Source organism: Cynocephalus volans, chromosome 10 (genome assembly GCF_027409185.1).
Source record: "Cynocephalus volans isolate mCynVol1 chromosome 10, mCynVol1.pri, whole genome shotgun sequence".
Lineage (NCBI taxonomy): Eukaryota > Metazoa > Chordata > Mammalia > Dermoptera > Cynocephalidae > Cynocephalus > Cynocephalus volans.
The window spans coordinates 103,836,272-103,858,216 of NC_084469.1; the positions used below are offsets into that span (position 1 = coordinate 103,836,272).

The 21,945-nt window shown below is 41.8% G+C and overlaps 1 protein-coding gene across 1 annotated transcript; it reads left to right on the plus strand.

Moving 5' to 3' along the window:
* The first annotated feature begins 2,393 nt into the window (after window positions 1-2,393).
* Window positions 2,394-19,402, plus strand: LOC134387263 (zinc finger protein 709-like). Its single transcript, XM_063109724.1, has 4 exons — window positions 2,394-2,491; window positions 15,784-15,910; window positions 16,120-16,180; window positions 16,637-19,402. The coding sequence occupies exons 1-4, from the start codon at window positions 2,489-2,491 to the stop codon at window positions 17,955-17,957; spliced, it is 1,512 nt and encodes a 503-aa protein (XP_062965794.1). The 5' UTR covers window positions 2,394-2,488; the 3' UTR covers window positions 17,958-19,402.
* The last annotated feature ends 2,543 nt before the right edge of the window (window positions 19,403-21,945 follow it).

Sequence of the window (21,945 nt, forward strand, 5' to 3'; positions counted from 1 at the left end):
ATGTGTCACATGGCTCTGTGTTGAAGGCATTGACTGTTGTGGCTGTTGCTTGTTGCCTGTTCTGCTCTAAGCCCTGAACCTAATTAGGCCCAGAGAGGAGAGGCCACTGGGAATGAATGCCTGAGGGTTTGACTTTGAACTCCTCCCAGACTTCCATTAATGGAAAAAAATTCTATAAACATACTGTTTTTTTTTTTTTTTTAAAGACGACCGGTAAGGGGATCTTAACCCTAGACTTGGTGTTGTCAGCACCACACTCTCCCAAGTGAGCCATGGGCCAGCCCTAAACATACTGTTTTTTTGAAGAAGTTTTACAACTTAATGGTAAAAAAAACCCAACAAGTAATCCAATTAAAAAATGGGCAAAGGAGTTGACTAGGCATTTTTCAAAGGAAGAGATTCAAATGGCCAACACATGAAAAAATGCTCAACATCAGTCAGCATCAGGGAAATGCAAATTAAAACTACTTTGAGATATCACCTCACCCTATTTAGACTGGATATTATGAAAAAAAAGAATAACAAATGCTGGTGAGGATGTGGAGAAAGGGGAACACTCCTACATTCTTGGTGGGACTGTAATTAGTACAACCATTGTGGAAAACAGTATGGAAGTTCTTCAAACAACTGCAGATAGAATTGCCATACGATCCAGCAATTTTGCTGCTGGATCCAAAGGAATGGAAATCATCATATCGAAGGGACACCTGCACTCCCATCCCATGTTTATCACAGTTCTACTTACAATAGCTAAGAGTTGGAACCAATCTAAATGTCCATCGACGGATGACTGGATAAGGAAAATGTGGTATATATACACAATGGAATACTATTCTGCCATAAAAAGGAATGAAATTCTGCCCTTTGCAGCTACATGGATGAACTTAAAGTGAAACAAGCCAGGCACAGAAAGAGAAATAGCACATATCCTCACTCATAAGTGGGAGCTGAAAAAAAGAAAGAAAAATACAACAATCACAATAATTCCTTGAACTTTCAAAAGGAGAGAATGTAACTGAGGCCACCAGAGATAGGAAAGGGGGAAGGGGAGTAGGGTTTAGGGAGAAATTGGTAAAGGGCCACAGAAAATGTTTATGATAAAATTTTATTTTATTTTTTTTAAAGATGACCTGTAAAGGGATCTTAACCCTCAACTTGGTGTTGTCAGCATCACGCTCTCCCACGTGAGCTAAATGGCCATCTCTATATAGGGATCCGAACCCGTGGCCTTGTTATCAGCACCGCACTCTCCCAAGTGAGCCACAGGCCGGCCCATGTAATGATAAAATTTTTAAAAAGACAATATAGAGGGCCACAAAAATAAAATAAAATAATACAAATGTTTTAACCAACAAATCTAGGAACTGCAAATTACTTTGATACAGTATAAATATTGTCAAATATAAAATTCTAAGAAAGTGATCTAAGACTGATCTGATTATCTGGTGAGGTTCTAACTAATCTATGAAACCTTCTAGGAAAAGGCATAGTTGAGAAATCTGTTTTAAGCTAACCCTATTGTTATCACTCTGCCAAAGCAAAGGTGGAGATTGGGCTGAGCTGTAAGAATGCCAGTGACAAGATCTCTAAGCAACAAGAGGGCTGGAGACAAGCCACTTCCAGATGGACAATAAGGTCAGCGGTCAAGTCCATGGCTCTTTGCTGCCCAACAATCAATGTGGCTCCTCTCATCCCCGATAAAGGAGCCATAAGGCATTGAAGGAGGAAGCATTTTTACATTATGAGGAGGGGACAGGCGGTCACAGAGTTAAATTATCAGTTTTCCCTGTCTCATCACCCCCTGATTTGTTCCACTCTGGGTTCCATTTCGGCAGAGTCTGGCTCCCAAGCTTGGGAATATGGTTAAGCTCCGAATGCGGGTTTTCCTCGTGAACTGTGGATGAAGGAGGCCGCTTATCTGAGCTAGATAAACTCAGATTATGTTTCCTTTTGTTCCCTTTTGATTCCTTTACGCTACATTGCTGCCATATACTTCCAGTTCTTCTATGCATTTAATAATTTTATTCCCCTGTAGAGCGTGTTTTCTAGGCTGAAATGAGACAAGGTGTGAGGAATCGTCGGCCTTGCCCCCTACTGCTTCATCCCAAATTCCTGACCCCTGTTCCAGTCTCTTCCTTCCTATTCCAGTCTCACCTGGCTTGGCCCGGGCTCGTCTCCTGCTCTAAGGAAAGAAGATCGCTCCACTGGAGACTGAGTCTAACACTGTGCGCACTTAGACCCTCCTTCGGGAGGAATCTGTCCAATCAGGGGCGCTGGGGCGGGGCCGTGCGCACTGTCCAATCAGGAGCGACGCCGGGCGTGGCGACGTCCGCCCTTCGCGGGGGGGCTCTTTGTTTCTCGCGCCCGCTGCGCCTGGTTTGGCGTCTGCGCTGGTGTCGGAGACGCCGGCCGCCCTGTCGCCGTCGTCGGGTGACCTGCTCTGGCCGCTGATCCGTAGGGAGGACGCGGGGACACCCGGAAGCCGGAAATGGTGAGTGTCGGGCGGGCGTCCCGAGACGGGGAGCGGGGCCGGTTGGAACCGGCCGGAGTCGGCCGTGGCCGCGGGACCTGGGCCTCCCCGCGCTCAGCCCCGGAGTCTGCGGCCCCGAGTCCGCCGCCGGCGCAGCGCAGCCCTCGGTCCCCTCCGGCCGCAGGGTGGGGCGGGCCGGCGGCCGGGACCCCGGGCGTCCTGTCCTGTCTCTGCGGCGGCGACCTCGGCCCGGCCGGGAGCCCTCTCTGGGCAGCCCCGCGTGTCCCCAGAGTGTGCGGTGACGGCGGGGTCCTCAGGGGACACCACGACTCGGGCCGTGGGACTCGTGCGGGGGAGGAGCTGTGGTACGTGGGGTCTCCAGTGTCTTCTTTCATTTCAGGGGGACCATTTCCCCCTGAGTCTTCTGTCTGGGAAGCAGCGTATCAAATCCACGACCCTGTCCCCCAGCCCAGCTCTTCCTAGGGCTGGCAGTCCCTGCACAGCTGTGTGGTGCAGGAATCTGAAAAGCAAAATGCAGTTCGGGCACACGGCGGGGCACAATCCAGTGTCTCCTGGGGGGGTGGTCTTTGAGATCTTCAGTGAGCATGATGCGGGGGGGGGGGGGAGGTGTCTCACATGATAGGATGACAGACTTCACACTTGAGTCAGACATGTCTGTCTGCAGTCTAGTCAGCACTGCCCCTGTCTGGGTTTGTCACCTTGAAAAGATTTACTTCATTCAGCCTCAGCTTTTCATGACTGTAAAGTCCATTTTCATCAATAGAGCTTGAAAGATATAAAAAAAAAAATTTTTTTTCTCTATAAAGATGACCGGTAAGGGGATCTTAACCCTTGACTTGGTGTTGTCAGCACCATGCTCTCCCAAGTGAGCTAACCAGCCCTCCCTATATAGGGATCTGAACCTGTGGCCTTGGTGTTATCAGCACCACACTCTCCCAAGTGAGCCATGGGCCGCCCCTGAAAGATATAAAATTTTTAAAGAGCCAAGAAAGGTGCATTTCAGGAAAAAATTAAAATATCTAGCCTTATATTTTATTTGTTAAAATTTTTATCTCTTTTCATCCCCAGAGCATGTGTAGTACATTTTACAGGTTTGTTCTTTTCTTTTAGGTGATTTCAAATGGATCTTCAGGGCTTAGCTTTAAGAATTCTTGTCTGGGGATAAGAATTTCAGAGAAATGGGGGAAATCACTCATCAATTATGGCTGCAGAGAAATGAATATCTTTTCACAAGGAAGTGTACATAAATTAGTGAATTACAAAGATTTACCAAAAACATCTCTTTGTCTCCATTCCAAGGTGTAGACCTTGTTTCAATCAATAAATCAGTTTTCTTTCCTGATAGCGAGCCTTCAGACATTAATGCTGAATTCATTGGGTCTGGACATGGTAACAGTGATGTGTTCAAATATAATAAATTATTTGCTAAATGATTTGTCGTCATTTAAATAATTAAATGACATCTTTATTGTCTGAAAGGGATAGATACTTGTGCTTTTCCTGTTGAGCTATAAAATATAAGTGCTTTACACTTCCTTCCCTTCTGTAAACATAAACACTGAGTTTGAGTGATTTTGATGGTTTCTTCAACCACTGGGTATTTTCTCTTTTAAAATAAATGAATAGCCTTGACTGGGGAGCAGGATCCTGAGGCCAGTGTCTCCAAGCGTAGGCCATCTTGGGCCTGCAAAGGGAGGTCATGGAAGGCCCAGTTGGTTCTTCCTGGAAATTCTCCCCTACAGGTGTCCAGCCTGCTCACACCTAGCTCAGGAGGCCTTGGTACTGAGAGAGCCCTGGAATTCTGGGGAACCACACACACGTGCCCTTGGGATGGGTGGAAGCGGGGAGGGTGATGCCCTTTCTGAGGTTGTCTTCTTTATTGTGCTGGGGCAGTTTCTAGACATTGTGTTGCAAAGGAAATTCTGATTGAGGTAGGAAGTAACTTTATTCAAAAGGAGTATTGCAATAGGGGAAAGCCCCAACTTTCATGCATCTCAGAGGTTGGGCAGAAAGGGGCTTTTCTTTCATAGGGAGGAGCAAACAAGATTAGAAAGAAGGTAGAAGGGGGCGGCGTGGTAGAGGGTGGCAAAGTCAGATCCTAGCTCAGGGACTGTTTCACCCTGAGATCAGCCTGTTCTCAGAAGAGTAATAAAGGAGGGGTGATGTGCTGGCTTAGGCTGAGAGTAGGTCAAAGTTCAGGGGCCTGGAGGAAGGAGAGAAACTTAAGGAAAGTTTAACAATTGTTTTGTTCTGACTGATAAATTCAGCTCACCTTTTATGAAGCAAAGAATGGGAATTTGGAAAGTCTGTGTCTGGTGTGTCATAGGTAACAAGGAGCATCATTTAAATGGAAATGGGAAGGCTGTTTTTTTTCTTTTTTGACCCGTAAGGGGATCGCAACCCTCGGCAAGGTGTTGTCTGCACCACGCTTAGCCAGTGAGCGCACCAGTGGCCTTGGTGTTATCAGCACCGCAATCTCCCAAGTGAGCCACGGGGCCGGCCCGGAAGGCTGTTTCTTTGCACTAGGCTGCTTCTCCAGTACACAAAGGATGGGGATGGGGATGGGTGTTCTTTAATCATAGCTATTTACCAGGATTACAGAGCTTGGGTGAATATCAACAGTGTCAGCATTTGGGTTATGCATCCACAAAGTTGGTTTCGTCAGAGGGCAATTTGTGCCAATTGAGAAAGTCTGTGAGGGTTAGACTTAGACATCTTTGGGTTCTGCCTGCTGAGAAAGGGTTTATGAATTTGTAAGTTCATTTGTTTTTGTGGTATAATAAAAGGATACTTGGCGTTTGTTCTCTTCTGCATCAGGGCCCTAACACCCTTGGAATTTCCTGAGTGATACAAGTGTCTTTTGTTATTTTTAACAATCCTCTTTTAGACAATACCTGAATTTATGCCAATGAATTTATACTAGATAGGTTCTGGATGGGGACCGGTGACCAGACAGAGCAAACATATGCTTTCACTAGTGTGTGCAGTGGAGTCAGTGCTGTGGGACTGAGCCCAGAACTTGTGGGGTGTGCTAACTCTGGGTGGTATCAGAATTGAATTGTTGGTGTTGGGGAATTGGTTGGCATTTAGCAAACACCCCAAATTTAGTGTCAGAAGTGATGTGAAAAACCATCAAAGGTCAGAACCTTAAACTGACTGTGGGTGAGTTTGGTTGCGGGTGAATTTGGTCGCTGGTGAGGACTGAGACCCTGGAGGACGGAGCATTTCCACACCATGAGGAGGGGAGAGCAGGGTGGGTGGAGCTCTGAGAATGGAATTTCCCAGCTGCTCGGGTGTCCCTCACTCACTGCCTAGGAGTGAGCCACACTGGGCTGCATCTGCAGAGTGAGATTAGTCCCTGGGCTTGGGACCGTGTTTAGCCATGTGGGCTGTGGGTAAAGCAGGCAGCTTCCCTTTAGTTTCCTTTTTAGAATCTTGCTGCCATATAATTCCAGTTTGCCGAAGCATTTAAGAATTTTGTTCTGTGCTGTGAGTTTAAGATTTTTATTTTGTGGTTCAAATCTGAGTGGATCAAATGGTAAGGTCTGAAGAAGCAAAGAATATTTTTGAAATAAATTGTTTTATGCTAAGTTTAAGTAATAATGATGTGAGCACCAGTGTGTTACTGAGACCCCAAAGGTCCGTTTGCTTGCCCTTCAATAGCCAATAATCGAGAGACAAGAGTTGGTGTGAGGAAAGGTAGCCTTTAATCAGGAAGCAGGCAGCCTGGGGAAATGGTGGACTTGTGTCTCAACAACGATCTCTGCCTCTCCAAGGTTTGCCAAAGGATTTTAAAGAGGTCCGTGATGGCAAGTTGATTCACGGCAACCAAGTAGGGATGCGCAGATATGCTTGAGTGTTTCAGATAATCATCAAGGAACTCCCTGGGTGGGAGCTGACCAGTGTCATACTTCATTCTTCATGAGTTCAGTTTCTGTTATTCTCAAATAAGATCAGGTTAGTAAGCTAGTAAAGAGTGGTCATCTGAGTTAATAACTTTTCTCTATTTGTGTACAATGTGAGAGCAAGAGTCATTGTTTCTGGCAATTAGCTGTAGACTATGTGGTTTGGGTTACAGGAGAGAACAAGTTTTTAAATTCAAAGGTTAACAAAATGGAGTCATTTCTGTTCAGGCTGTTACAAGTGGACTCACTAGTCAGGTAAATACATAGGCCAGTTCTGGTATGTCTCTTTGATCTCCTCTACCTTCTGGACCCAGAGGTGACCCAGTACTGATTCCAGTTATGCCTTATATAGCTTTATCATCTAGTTATCATGAAGGAGAGCTTTGGTCAATTTTGCCCCTTTTGAATTTTCAATAAGTTAATATTACCACTAACATACCATTAATATTATATCTGTATATATTCTTGGGCTAGGTGTTTTGTTTTGTTTTGTTCTTAAAAAATGACCAGTAAGGGGATCTTAACCCTTGACATGGTGTTGTCAGCACCACACCAAGGGAGCTAACCAGCCATCCCTTTATAGGGATCCGAACTTGTCGTTGCTTTGCCTCCTAGGGATTTGTCACCCCTTTTCCCCTGGGTGACGGAGCTGTGAAAGATTACTCAAAGCCCATCTCTTCTGAGCAGTGAGAAGCCCCAAAAAGAGGTTAATCTTCCAGAACCGTCAAGAGAGAGGCATTTCTTCCATTTGGGAAATTAACCACGAATTGGGTTCTCTTCCAACATTTATTCTCCAGACCAGGAAGTTACAGGAAGAGGACATAGGTGGGATTTTTGCTAAGTATAGTTTAACAAGTTTAATAATAGAAACTGGTAACATTCAGTAAGAAAAGCAAGGTGACATTCCATGATGCAGTTTTCAAGAAGTTAAGTTGATCCACCAACAAAAGCTTGATCTTAGCAGATATTCTCTTCTTACAGCAATTTCCCAGTATCTTTACATATCAATCAGTAACCTGTCTGTCTTTGAGCCAGAAACCTTGCTGTGTTACAATTCTTTATCTTACAACAGAGACTATAGCCTGGGAAAAATTTCCTGTCCTTTGAAAGGTCAATATTTGAAACTGCAAGACTTTGGAAAACCAGGCCCTGTGAAGTACATTTGCTTTATGCATACTCCACAACTTGTGGCCTTGGTGTTATCAGCACCACACTCTCCCAAGTGAGCCATGGGCCGGCCTGGCTAGGTGTTTTTCCAGAGCTTTTGCTGATGTTAAAGTTGGTTGGTTGTTTTCTTATTGAGATTCTTTGTATGTTTTGGATGTTCTTTGTATAATTTGCATGCCAATATTTTATCAGATAGGTGTTTGGAAATTTTTGTCCTAGTCTGTGGCTTGTCTTTTCATTCTATTAACAGTGTCTTTTTAAAAGCAGTGTATTTTGGGCCGGCCCATGGCTCACTCGGGAGAGTGTGGTGCTGAGAACACCAAGGCCCCAGGTTCAGATCCTATATAGGGATGGCCGGTTGGCTCACTGGTTGAGCGTGGTGCTGACAACACCAAGCCAAGGGTTAAGATCTCCTCACCAGGTCATCTTTAAAAAAAATAAATAAATAAATAAATAAATAAATAAAATAAAAGCAGTATATTTTAATTTGAATAAAGTCCAATTTATCAATTATGTCATTCATAGATCATGCTTTGGGGGCTGTATATGAAATCTTATTGCCATACTCAAGGTCGTCTAAATTTTCTCCTGTGTTGTCTTCTAGAAATTCTGAAATTTGCATTTTACATTTAGCAGAACAATCTAGTTTGAGTTAATTTTCTGAAAGTTGTAAAATCTGTTGCTGAAGTCCAGCTTCAGCAAGGGGTGGGTACCCGAAAAGGGAAGGAGAGGGTCGGCGAAAATAACAAACACAGACGGAGACCTCAATGCATCAGTATGCACGTTCTCTCTCTGCGGGCTGTCAGCGTGTTGCAGCTGGAGCCCAGAAGAGCATGAGACAGTGCCTTTTATTTAGATTTTTCTCTTCAGGGGTTTTTTGGGTACTATTTTTATTGTATCAGCAAGCTTAAATCAATAGTCCAAAAAGCAGGGAGGAAACTTTTTTAGAGGTCAGCCAGTCCTTTCCTTTTGTCAGCATGTCTCAGGTGATCAACTCGTGCTTCTTTTTCCTGTAATCAGGTTATCAGATCGAAACCATCCCTTCATTGTCTTGAAGTTATCTTGTGACCTTTTTCTGTTAGCAAGCTGTGGTTAATATCCACCCTATTAACAGGGTGGCAGCTATTTCGTAGACAACCTATATCTATTCTTAAATGTAAATACAACTTTGCTAAAAGGAAAAATGTTAACATTTCTGTGGCCCTGTAATCTTGATCTAAATGTCAAAGTATCATTGTGCACAGCACCATCCCTCACAAAGCTAGGTGTACTCTCTTATTCTTCTAAGATCTAATTTTGCAGGTTTAATAATTTTACAGCATACATTTTTATCCCAATACCTGATTCTTAATGATTTATTTAAAACTGGACACCACCAAGTAAAGGGAATTCTATGGTTTCGTTCCCATATACCTAATTTGTCCCAATCATATAATTTCTCATTAATGCCAACTATTCTCTTGCCATTAATACAATCTCCAGTAAATGATGTTTGCCAACTTACATCATACTTTGGACGTCCCCTGGGAGGGTACCAAATTTTTCCCTTCGTCATTTTATATCCCATGTAACCATTTACCCAGATGGTGGGAAGAGGATGGGGACTTCTCTTATTTATTAATTTCTCTGGTAAAGGAAATTGCTCATGATTAATTGTGACCGATGTTTTTGAAACATCCGTTGGCGTAATTAATTGACTCAAAAAGGACAATTTGGAATTGTTCAATCTTCCCAGATCTTTGGTGGGACTGTCTAATTTTATGACAACAACTGTTTGTGTGTCATTTTCTGCGTCTTTTGGAGACTCAGGAAACTGCCATGCTGACCAAAACATCAAAAGAGAAAATACAAGCAGTACCACTATGCCAAGGCAGAGATCCTTACAGCAAAAGCAAGTGCTCATAGCCGTGGCACTGCCAGCAGCTCTCCCTCCGGCGGCCTTGCCAACTCAGAGAGGGCAGCCCAAGCTATTCCTTTCAGGACTCCGCCATGGCGTGGACCGCGCCAATCTGTGTCCAATTCATTTCTTTGCATATCCAGGTGTTTCAGCACCATTTGTTGAAAAGAACGTTTTTCCCATTGGCTGATCTTGGCACCTTATGAAAAATCGTTTTACCATAATTTGTGAGGCTGTCTTTCTGAGCTCTTCATTCTTTTCTGTGGGTCTGTATTTCTGTCGTTAGGCCAGTACCACACTGGTTTGATTACTGTATGTCTTAGTAAGTGTTTACTTGAGGATTTTTGCTTCAGTATGTGTAAGAGACATTTGTGCAGTTTTCCTTCATGGGTAGTCGTAGTGAGTTTTTGGAGTCAGGGTAATTTTGGTCTAGTGGGATGAGTTTGGAAGTATTTCCTCCTCTTCAATCTGTTGGAAGATTTTGAGGAGGATTGGTGTTAATTTTTCTTTAAATATGTGGTAGATTTCAGCAGTGATACTATTTGGTCCTGGGCTTTCATTTGTTGGGGTTTTTGATCACTGCATCAAGCTCCTTATTAGTTGTAGGTGTGCTCAGCTTTTCTGGTTCTTCATGACTTGTCTCTGTAGATTGTATGTTTTGAGAAATTTGTCCACTTCATCAGTGTCACTGTTTGTTGGTGTACCCCTGGAGACTTCTTAAATAAGGTCTGAGGCATGCAGTTTTCTCAGTTGTATTGATGCCTCAGTAAGCTGTGGGGAGAGGGGAATCACTCCATTGACCTCTCGTTTGGCCTCATTTTAGGAAGCCTGTGTCCCTGGTTTGTGACTTTCATACATACCTCTCATCCTCACCTCTCCTTAGTTGAGGCAGGAAGGTTAGAGGGGGATGGAATTGGCTGATTCACTGAGCATATTTCATAATCACCTTCCCCCCGCCCCCCTAGTGCTGGAAGCAGGAAATGAATTTTCTCTGATTGTTCTCAATGGGAACTGGTAGGGTTTCTGGAGGTAACTCTCACAAATTAGTGAGGGCTCCCTGGAGTGTTTACCTTTCAAGCTTGTCCACACTCAGCCTTCAGTAATTCACCATTACAGTTTAGGTTTTCCTACCCTGTTACAGAGCTACCCACAGAGCCTTTTGCTTATGGGTGTCTGTTGCAGGAAGTTAAGATTTTCTAGATCTGCCTGTCTGTCTCTCCAATTTGAGGACAGTACTTTGCCCTGTGACCTCAATTCTGTGTTGGATCTAAGAATTGTTGATTTAGGTTTGTTGCTTTTGGTCTAGATAATAATGCCAGCTTCTATGTCCTTCCATGTCAGACTAGAAAGTGACTCCACTTTTTGATGCTTGCTGACAGGTTTAAGCAGCAACCCTCCTCCTTCCCCTTGTGCCCCACATCTGGATAAAATGATGACAAAGCCTGGGGGCTCCCTCCTTTGGCGCTGGCAGGAGACTCAAGCCATACAAACCCCTGCTCAGGGGAGTGAATTCTCACCTGAGCTTCCCACCTAACCCCAATAAACACCCAGGCCAGGCACCTTTCCTTGCTCCCCCAAGGCATTTCCCACCTGACTGAGAGGCCTGTTCTGCTCTCCCCAGAGACCTCAGTCATGTGAGTGATGAGCCTTTTCATACCCTCTCAGTGTGTGTGTGGCATATAGCCATCGGCATCAGCCTCAGAACCACACCTCTGCTGGTGACCATAGCAGTTGGTGCTATAGACAGGATGGCTAGACATTGACCACCTCCCCCTGTGTCTGTCCTTATGCTCTGACGAGCTGACCTGCTCTGCTGCCTGATGGCCAGTGCAGGCACTTTGAGCTGCTTCTTGCTGGGGAGCTGGTGCTATGAGCTGTGCCATTCTGTGTCTGTTTTTTCTGCCAGTTCTGTGAATTAAATCTGAGATTGCTACGTTACAGGGCAGACAAACATACAGTTATGTTCCTTTCCAAACCTAATTCTTTAAATTTTTATCATGAAGTATATTCACAAAAGAATGAATGAAAAGTTTGTGATAAGATTTGGTAATAATAACAATAATATAAATATCCTTGGGATCCTCATCAAAATTCATCCTGGGAGTCTCCTGACGGTCCCCTCCCTGACTCATCTCCATCTCGCTCCACAGATGACCACTGTCCTGATTCTTTGGTTATTTTTCATGTCTTTACCGTCTGTTATTTTTCACTTGAGCAGTGTTCTTTTAGATTAGCCTCTTTTGAACTTTCAATAAATAGACATTAATGGAACTGCAATGAGAAGGTATTAGCAATTTCCTTACCTCAGTGTGTAGACACATGCTAGCATCTGAGGCTTTGGGCCATCAAATTTCCTCATCTGTTCCAGTGGTCATGGTGTTTCGGCTTTATCAAGTTTATTTTTTACTGTTGTGAAAAATACTGTTCCTATAATTTTTGTATCTGTCTCCAAGTGTAAATGCACAATACATTCTCTGGACGTTAGAGAAAAATTGTTGGGCTATAGTTTGTGGTAAAGTACAAATAACAAGAAACAGCGGTGAAATGTATCAGTTGGGCCTCCCTCAATTTGTGCATAACTTTGTTTCCTGTGGTCATCAACACTTGCCATTGTCTAATGGGCTAATTTTGTCCTAATCAGGATGAAGTGGGACCTATGTGACATTTCATTAGGCTCTTTCCTCATTACCAAGGAGGTGGACCTTCATTTACGTGTGGTCTTTTATCTTCTATGAACTGTGGGTTATTTTTCTATTTTTAAAGCATGTAGTTCATTCATTCTTACTCTGTACCTGAATACTTTTTCATCTACTTCATTGTCTTTTATCTCTCTTATTTTTAATATATTTGAATTTATCAGTCCCTTTTTCATGGCTTACTCTTTCTTGTATGAAAAAATTCTCTCTGTTCTTGTCTCAAAAAGACCTGTGATGGCTGAAGCCTTTCTAGTTTTATCTATCACATTTAAATATACAATAAATTGATTTTTGTCTGTGGAGTAGAGGGGAATATAGTTCGTTTTCCCAATCACATACCAGTTTGTCCCTGCTGCATATATTAAAAGTGTTCTTGGGGCCGGCCCGTGGCTCACTCAGGAGAGTGCAGTGCTGATAACACCAAGGCCCCGGGTTCGGATCCCGTATACGGATGGCCGGTTCGCTCACTGGCTGAGCGTGGTGCTGCCAACACCAAGTCAAGGGTTAAGATCCCCTTACCGATCATCTTTTAAAAAAATAAATAAATAAAAGTGTTCTTGATAGCTGCCACTGCTCTACAATGATGGCACTGTCATTAATCAAGTTTTCATATAAATGCTGGCCCGTTGAAGACTTCCGTCTGTCCTGGTTTAGTTGTTTATTTCTCTGCTAATACTGTGCTGTCCAGAATGTTGTACCTTCTGGGGTTTTTTTGGTAAGACTTACCTTTATAGCAGTTTTAACTTTACAGAGAAATTGAATAGAAAGTTCCCATAACTGCCCCCTTCACAGTTTCCCCTATTATTAACATGTTACATTGGTTACAATTATGAGCCAATGTTCATATAGTAGTATTATTAACTCAGTTATTAATAGGATTTTCTCTTTGTGTTGTACAGTTCTGTGGATTTTGCTAAAAGCATAATGTCATGTAATCACCATTAGAGTATCACACAGAATAGTTTCATTACCCTAAAAATCCTCTGTGCTCTGACTATTCATCCCTCCCTCCCTCCCTCTTTCCTTCCCTGAAACCCTGGCACCTGCTGATTTTTTTCCCCATTACGTCAAACATTTATTGTTTCTGTATGTTGAGAACATTCAAAATCTTCTCTTCTACCTAATTGGAAGTATACCATACACTGTTGTTAATTACAGTGCCATTGAACACTAGATATTATTTCTCTTATCTAGCTGCAATTTTGTACCTGTTAACCAATTAATCACTATTCCCCCTTCCTCCCCGTTTCCAGCCTTGGGTAACCACTATTCTGCTCTCTGCTTTTATGCAGTCAACTTGTTTAGCTTCCATGTATGAGTGAAACGTGGTATTTCTCTTTCTGTTTCTGGCTTACTTCACTTAACATAATGTCCTCCAAGCTCATCCATGTTGCTGCAAATGACAGGATTTCATTCTTTTTTATAGCTGAATAGTAAGTATTCCATTATGTATATATACCACGTTTTCTTTATCCATTCATCTGTTGATGGACACTTGGGCTGATTCCATGTCTTGGCTATTGTGAATAAACATGGGAGCGCTAATACCTTTTTTTTTTTTTTTTTTTTTGCAGACGGCAGGTGCAGGGAGCAAATCTCTCTTTATATATTGGTATCTTTTCTTTTGGATATACACCCAATAGTGGGATTGCTAGATCATATGGTAGTTCTATTTTTCTTTTTTTGAGAGAACCTCCATACTGTTTTTCTAGTGACTGTACTAATTTACATTCCCACCAATAGCATATAAGAGTTCCCTTTTCTCCACATCCTCACCAGCATTTGTTATTTTCTGTCTTTTTAACAATAACCATTCTAACTGAAGTGAGATGATATCACATTGTGGTTTTGATTTGCATTTCCCTGACGATTGAGCTTTTTTTTTTTTTTTTTTTTGTTAAAGATGACTGGTAAGGGGATCCTAACCCCTGACTTGGTGCCATCAGCACCATGCTCTCCCAAGTGAGCCACGGGCCAGCCCCAGATATTGAGCATTTTTTCATCTACCTGTTTGCCATTTGTATGTTTTCTTTTGAGAAATATCTACTCAGGACTGGCTGGTTAGCTCAGCTGATTAGAGCAGGGTGCTGATAACACCAAGGTCCAGGGTTCACTCCCTGTACTGGCCAGCCACCTCCCCACCCCCACACAAAAAAATGAAATCTATTTAGCTCATTTGCCCATTTTTAGATTGGATTTTACATATATATATATATATATATATATATATATATATATATATATATATATTAGCTGTTGGGTTGTTTGAGTTTGTATATTCTGGGTATTAATCCCTTGTAAATATTTTCTCCCATTTTGCATGTTGTCTCTTTACTCTGTTGATTGTTTCTTTTGTTGTGCAGAAGCTTTTTAGTTTGATATAATCTCATGTTTATTTTTGCTTTTGTTGCCTGTGCTTTTGAGTTCCTCTTCGCAAAGTCTTTGCCCAGCTCAATGTCCTGAAGCATTTCCTCTGTTTTCTTCTTGTAGTTTCATGGTTTTGTGTCTTATATCTAAGTCTTCAATCCATTTTGAGTTGATTTCTGTATGTGATGAGAGAAGGGTCTAGTGTCATTTTTCTGAATATGGACAGAATATTATACCTTCAAATTCATGTATGTTAGGCAAGCCGTCACTTTGTTGTTCAGAAGACTTGACTATTTCTAGACATTTGTTACTCCTATTAGGTTTGGAAAAGTAGTTTTTGTTGACTACTAACAAATCTGGGGGGTTTATGGAATTTAAAAAATATTTGTGACAGATGACATCTTGGTATCATTCAGTTCTTTCTAAGAACGTGTGTAATATTTTTCCTTATTTTATTCTCCTTTCACATTAAGGTTTTCTGTTATGATGGTGAAATATCCTTCTTTAGTCTTATTTAGTACTGACTTAAATTTGATCTAGGGGAAACCAGATGTCAGCTTCCAAACATTCTCACCAGTGTAATCACATGGGATGGGCCTAATTCCCCACACAATTTGTGACAACATGTGAAATATTATCTACCAAGAAAGTGCATTAGCGACTCAGTGTTCAGAGTGTTTTTTGGGGCACCTACACATTGTCTGCTGAGCATCTAACAAAATTACAAATTCTCAGAAGGAAAGCAGGAGTTCAGCATACACCACACTCCTTGGTTAAAGAGTTAAGGCCTGCTGAACCATTCTTCTCATGGAGGTTGGCGGGGTCCTTCCCAAAATCTCTGTTTTCAGATGCCAGTGAAGGACAGACTTTGGAAGCTGGCACTTCCATGAGTAAACAGTCTCAGACCTGTTAATGTCAACTCTTCTGCACACCGTTTAGTAGGACTTCATTATGACGGGTGGTATAGAGCCACTGTACAAAGAGACATTAGAGGTGACCCAGGCAGCACATCTTACTCCCTGGGCCCTCCAAGGAGATGGGTGTTGCTACTCTGCTGTCACTTTACTGAACAGTTCAGTTCTAGCGTCAGAATTGCTGGGTGGGAGGATGAGAGTGTGGACAGAATGAGAGTTCTGCCGACCAAGTCATAGAATAAGTATTTGGAGTCCATGGCATCATGTGAACTTACTATGAATTGAGTGTAGATCCCCGCTGCTGTCAGTCTTACTCATCCTCCTCTCCACATCTGTGTTGTTTCAGGACTCAGTGGCCTTTGAGGATGTGGCTGTGAACTTCACCCAGGAGGAATGGACTTTGCTGGATCCTTCCCAGAGGAATCTCTACAGAGATGTGATGCAGGAAACCTTCAGGAACTTGGCCTTTGTAGGTAAGGATGACATTATTCCTTCACTTAGTGAATGAGAGAACAAGTGTGTTTTCCTTGTCAACAGGGTTCAATGATTTGGAATCTGGAAAGGGAATACTTTGGTGAATAAATCAGGCTTGGTCACAGTGTGCCATGAACCTAGCTTCTAATAATTTTTATATATGTAATTTTATAATAATTCATATATATTTTTTTCATCTATATTTTAGGAATAAAATGGGAAGACCGGAATGCTAAAGATAAGTGCAAAAGTCCCAGGAGAAATCTAAGGTAATTTGCATTCAGAAGGGAAAGCATTGTCCCTGGAGAGAACCTTAACCTGTCAAGAAATTTTTTTAAAAAGCAAACAAAACAAATAAACCCAGCTTCAAACTTATTTATTTCTAGAAAAGTTTCTCTAAAACTATGTACTTAAATGTGGCATAAATGTTCAGTATTTGCAAAATAGTTCCCTTGACAGTAGTATTAAGAAACACCGCATGAGTATCACTGCTTTGTTTTTTTGTTTTGTTTTGCTTCTTTTTCTTATAGTATCACTGCTTTGATAATAGCCATGGTTGAACCTTTTTGTAGAACATTCAGTCCATTCATTTTCATCCAGTACAGATAGAACGTAAAGCCTACACTTTCCCTGATAATGTTAAAAATGTAAGTTCAATACCTATTAATATATATCAAATCATTTACGAACAAAGCCTTAGTAATGTGCTTGTCATTTTTTTACAGAAGTCGTATGGTTGAGACAGATTGTGAAAGCAAACAAGGGAGTCAATGTGGAGAAACCTTCAGCCAGATTCCAGATTGTCATCTGAACAAGAAAACTTCTCCAGGGGTGAAAGCATGTGAAAGCAGTGTGCATGACATCTTCATCAGTCATTCATCTGTTAGTAGGCACGTCAGAGCTCATGCTGGACAGAAACTATTTGAGTATCGGGAACATAAAGAGAAGCCATATAAATGTAAACAATGTGGGAAAGCCTTCAGTTATCGCCACTACTTTCGAATACATGAAAGGACTCACACTGGCGAGAAACCCTATGAATGTAACCAATGTGGCAAAGGCTTCAGTTGCTCTAGTACTTTTCGAAATCATGAAAGAACTCACACTGTAGAGAAACCATATGAATGTAAGCAGTGTGGGAAAGCCTTCAAATATTACCAGTCCTTTCAGACACATGAAAGAACTCACACTGGAGAGAAACCTTATAAATGCAGGCAGTGTGGTAAACCCTTCAGTTATTCCAGTTCCTTTCGTAATCATGAAAGAACTCACACTGGAGAGAAACCCTATGAATGTAAACAATGTGGAAAAACCTTCAAATATTACCAGTCCTTTCAGATACATGAAAGGACTCACACTGGAGAGAAGCCCTATCAATGCAGGCAATGTGGGAAAGCCTTCACTTGTTCTAGTGGCATTCGAAAACATGAAAGAACTCATGCTGGAAAGAAATTGTATGTTTGTAAGGAATGTGGGAAGGCATTTATTTTTTCCAGTTCATTTAGAATGCATGAAAGAACTCACAGTGGATTAAAACCCTATGAGTGCAAAAAATGTGGTAAAGCCTTCAGTCGTTCCTTTTGCTTTCGAATGCATGAAAGAACTCACACCGGAGAGAAGCCCTATGAATGTAAGCAGTGTGGGAAAGCCTTCAGTCGTTCAAGTTCTTGTCAAAGACATGTAAGGACTCACACTGGAGAGAAACCTTATGAGTGTAAAACATGTGGTAAAGCCTTCAGTAGTTCTAGTCACTTACAAAGACATGAAAGAATTCATGCTGTGCAGAAACCCTATGACTGTAAAGAATGTTGGAAGTCATTCAATTGTCCCAGCTCCCTTCAAAGACATGAAAGGGCCCACCTTGGGAAAAAAACATATGAATGTGAAAAATGTGATAAAGCATTCCATTGTTCCAGTACTTTTGGACAGCCTGAAAGAACTCATAATGGAGAAAAACCTTATGAATGTAAGGAGTGTGGGAAAGCCTTCTTTGCTCTCACAAGCTTTCTAAGGCACATCATAAGTCACACTGGAGGTGGACCTTAAAATATAAGGGTTGTGGGAAAGCATTTCTTAGCCCCAGTTCATTTTATATACATGAAAAAAATCATACTGGACACAAACCCTGCGAATGTGAGCAATGCTGTAAAACCTTAAATCGTTTTGGTGCCTTTTGAATACAGGAAGGAAAACACCCTACTGGACAGGAACCTTGTGAATGTAAGGAATGTGGGGAAGCCTTCTATTGTTTCAGTTCCTTTTGAATACAAGAAAGAATTTATACTTGGGAAAAGCCATACAAATATTAGGAGTGTGGAAAAGCTTTCATTTCTTATAGTTCCTTTCAGAGACATGAAAAAACACAAACTGCACAGAAACCCAGTGTATACATGTGGGAAAGCTTTCTTTAGCACACAGCCTTTCTACCACACGTGAGGATGCATAGTGCAGAGAACCCCTACAAATGTAAAGAGTGTGGGAAAGCCTTTAGCCATCCCAGTTTAAACCAAAGCTATGAAAGAACACACAGGAGAGAAACCTTTTCGATATAAACAGTGTGCACCAGTCTTCAGGTGACCTACTGAAGGCATTTTGGAGAATCAGAGCTGCCTCTCCTGTGTAGGTCCACAGTGCTAGGGCCTTGAAGGTGGAATGACCAGGGCTTCCTTGGGACCTTGAGGTTTGTTCCCCACCTTGGAGCTCTGCTCTCCACACTCTGGCACAGCACTGCTCAGCCACCCCAGCTGTGGCTCAGCTAGGCTCAGATCAGCTTGTGTCACCACTCTGGAAAGCGCAAGCCATGAGCCTTGGTCCATGTGGTACTAATTCTGCAGACATATAGAATGCAAGATATGTGGAGGCATGGTTTTCTCCACCAGGATTTCAAAGGATGGCTTGGACAGTCTGAGGGCCCAGGCAGAGATCTGACATGGTGGCAAAGCCACCACAAAGATTTCCCACTAGGGCAATGCCTAGTGGAGCCGTGGGAGTGGGGCTGTCCTGAACACCCAGAACTGTGTAGCCACCAGAGTACAGCACCAGCCTGGGAGAGCCACAGGCATGTGACTTCAGTGCATGTAGTCTGAAGCATGGGCTATGCCCAGCAACACTTTGAGGGCAGGCCTGCCCAGGACCTTGGGGGCACAACCCTCACCTCAGTGTGTTCAGGAGGTGAGGAATGGAGTCAAAGATTATTCTCAAGCCTTAGGGTTCAATGTTGTTTGCCTTGTTGGGTTTTGGACTTGGGAGATGTTACTCATTTCTTTTTTCCTATCATTGTCTTTTGAAATGGGTATGTCTATCCTATGCTTGTCTCACAATTGTATTTTGGAAGCACATGCCTTGTTTCATTTCACCAGCTCACAGCTGGAAGGAAATCTGACATCAGAATGAGTTTTGGGGCTATTGGGATGGAAGGAATGTAATTTGCACGTGAGAAGGATGTGAATTTCAGGTCCAGGAGTGAATCTTGGACTTCTCAGCCTCCAGAACTGTGAGGAAATAAATTTGTTTCCATAAATTATCCAGTCTCAGGTGTCATGTGTGGTGGCACAAAACAGACTAAGACATGTGACCTAAGTTCCCTCTATTAGATGCACCCACTTGAGCGGTCCGTTTGGATGGAGCATGTGACCTGTCAAACACTAAATGGGGCTTTCAGTTCACTGGGCAGACGGTAGCAGTAGCAATGGTAGTGTCTTTGGGGAGTTGGTTTCCTGTCACTGCCCGGTGGCATGAGCTTCTCTTGAGCTTTGTGGAGCATCCTCAGCAGTGATACTTTCCTCATCTTTCCAGTCCTGGAAGGTGGGTGGTTTGAGCATTGTTTACAGAAGCTTGGCCCTCCCCATGGTTCTCTGAGTTACCTGATGTCTCTGTAATTGTAGATATATTTCTTGCAATTAAAAGGAAATAAGGCACATTGTTCATTTTCTTTCAGTAGCTGGGCAGTTTCTACTCCCGAGTCATCACGGTTTCATTTTTCCCATGAATCCATTTAGAAATTTTGACTTGAATCATTTTTAGCAGGCTTGGTTTTGAAGATCAAGGATGTATCCTATGTGGCAATCTCTCAGTTAGACATTAGCCGGGCAGTTGGTGTGTGTAAGATCTTGCCGAGTGTTGCAGTGGACTCACTGAATACTTGTCCAAGGAGTGACTGAGAGGACTTGACCTTGTAAGTCCTTGACCTTTCACTGGGTAAAGGAACGTTTTGTGTAATAGGGATGTTTCTACTGGGGCCTGCCTATTTGATTGGAAATCTCTCCATGAAAGCAAAAGATGCTATGAAAGAAAGAGGCAACATTACATGTGTGAGAGGTTTTTTTGTTAGCTTGTGTTTTGAATACATTTGAAGGATCTCTTTGTATATTAATGGTAGCTATTTTTTTTCTTTCATATGTATTGCGAATAGTTAATATAGTCTCAAGTCTTAACTTTTATCTTTTGGTTTTGTATTTAGCATTTTTTGCCATAAAAGTGTTTTTTAAGTTTTATGGAATTAAGTCACTTTTTAAAATGACTTCTGGATTTGCTCTTTTTCTGAAGAAAACTTTGACAAAGAAGGGATATTTTAAATGAAACATTTTACATATAATTTCATCTTTTTTCATTTTGAATAATTTGTATAGTCTCATCCAGACTAAAAGGCCTTAGATTATATTCTTATTGCACAGGAAGTGGGAAATTTTTCTGAACCTAGAACTAGAGTTCTCACTGTACACCCAGCGTGGAGTCTGCACATGAAATCAGGACGGAAGTTTTGCCAGCATATTCATTATGGGCAGGAGGTTAGGCACACAGGAGTCAGAAGGTTGATAATTATGGGTTCATATGGACAAGAAATTTTAATTTTGTTGATAAATGACAAGAATCTGCTCAGTATAGCTTGAAAATAGCTGTTTGAATTTAAGAAGGTCCGTGTTTTTTAAGTAAAAACCAAATTCCTAGGAAGATACAAACATATTTGAAATCTGAACTTTAAGTGATAAGACATTATGTTTAACATGCTAAAGTCTCTAGCTCTGTGCTTATCAAGCTATTGCAGGATATTTTGCATACAACCAGATTTGATTAAAAAACCAATTATTTCACTGAAGTCCTGGTGTACTCAGGGTGCTAACATTACAGATAATTGACAGTGTCTGCTTAATTAAGTTGTGTTATTCTCCAGCCATCAGGAGAAATATTTATAATTGACTGCAAGAAATATGTTTTTATATTTATATATTTGACATCTTCAGTGTGGTAAAGGGATACCATTATACTTATGGCAGAACTCTTTCCAGTATATACATGAAGCTGGCATTCAGTATTAAAATCTCATTCTCAATCAACCCACCTGCCACTGTATCCTCTCCTTGTGGATGATAAAATGTTGACTTAGAGGAGCTGGGGGACAAACTGCCCTACTTTCAATAGAGGATTCTGTCCAGCAGGAAAATTCCCATAGTTCAGAATATCATACTGTCATATATAATTTCTTTTCTCAAGGAAAGCAGCTCACCACTGCTCTTTTTCAATGTGAAAAATCCTCAGATAAGAGTGGATCTAGGAATCAGTCAGGAGAGTGGCAGATTTTAGACTGAAGTGAAAGTTGAACTATTTTAGTTCATACAGTGATTGGGTAACCACAGGCTTCCCTCAGTCTCATGATTCAAAAAAATAATATCTGTTGTGTACATTACAGTTTTTGTAAAGATCATATGAGAAAACTAAATAAGTTTTGTTGTTTTTTTTAAAGATGACTGATAAGGGGATCTAACCCTTGATTTGGTGGTGTCAGCACCACGCTCTCCCAAGTGAGCCACGGGCCGGCCCAAGAAACTTCTAAGCTAAAGTGTTATATACTGATACATGGAAGGAGAGAGATTATATCTGTATTCATCCAGTTAAAGTCCGGGGTGAAATCCTGTGTAACCTATGAATTGAATCTATGATATTGGCTTAGTTAAATATCTCCTCTTAGCTGCAGTTTCTTCATTAATATCATTAAAGTGGAAATATTGATATGTATTACCAAAATGGTATGGGATTA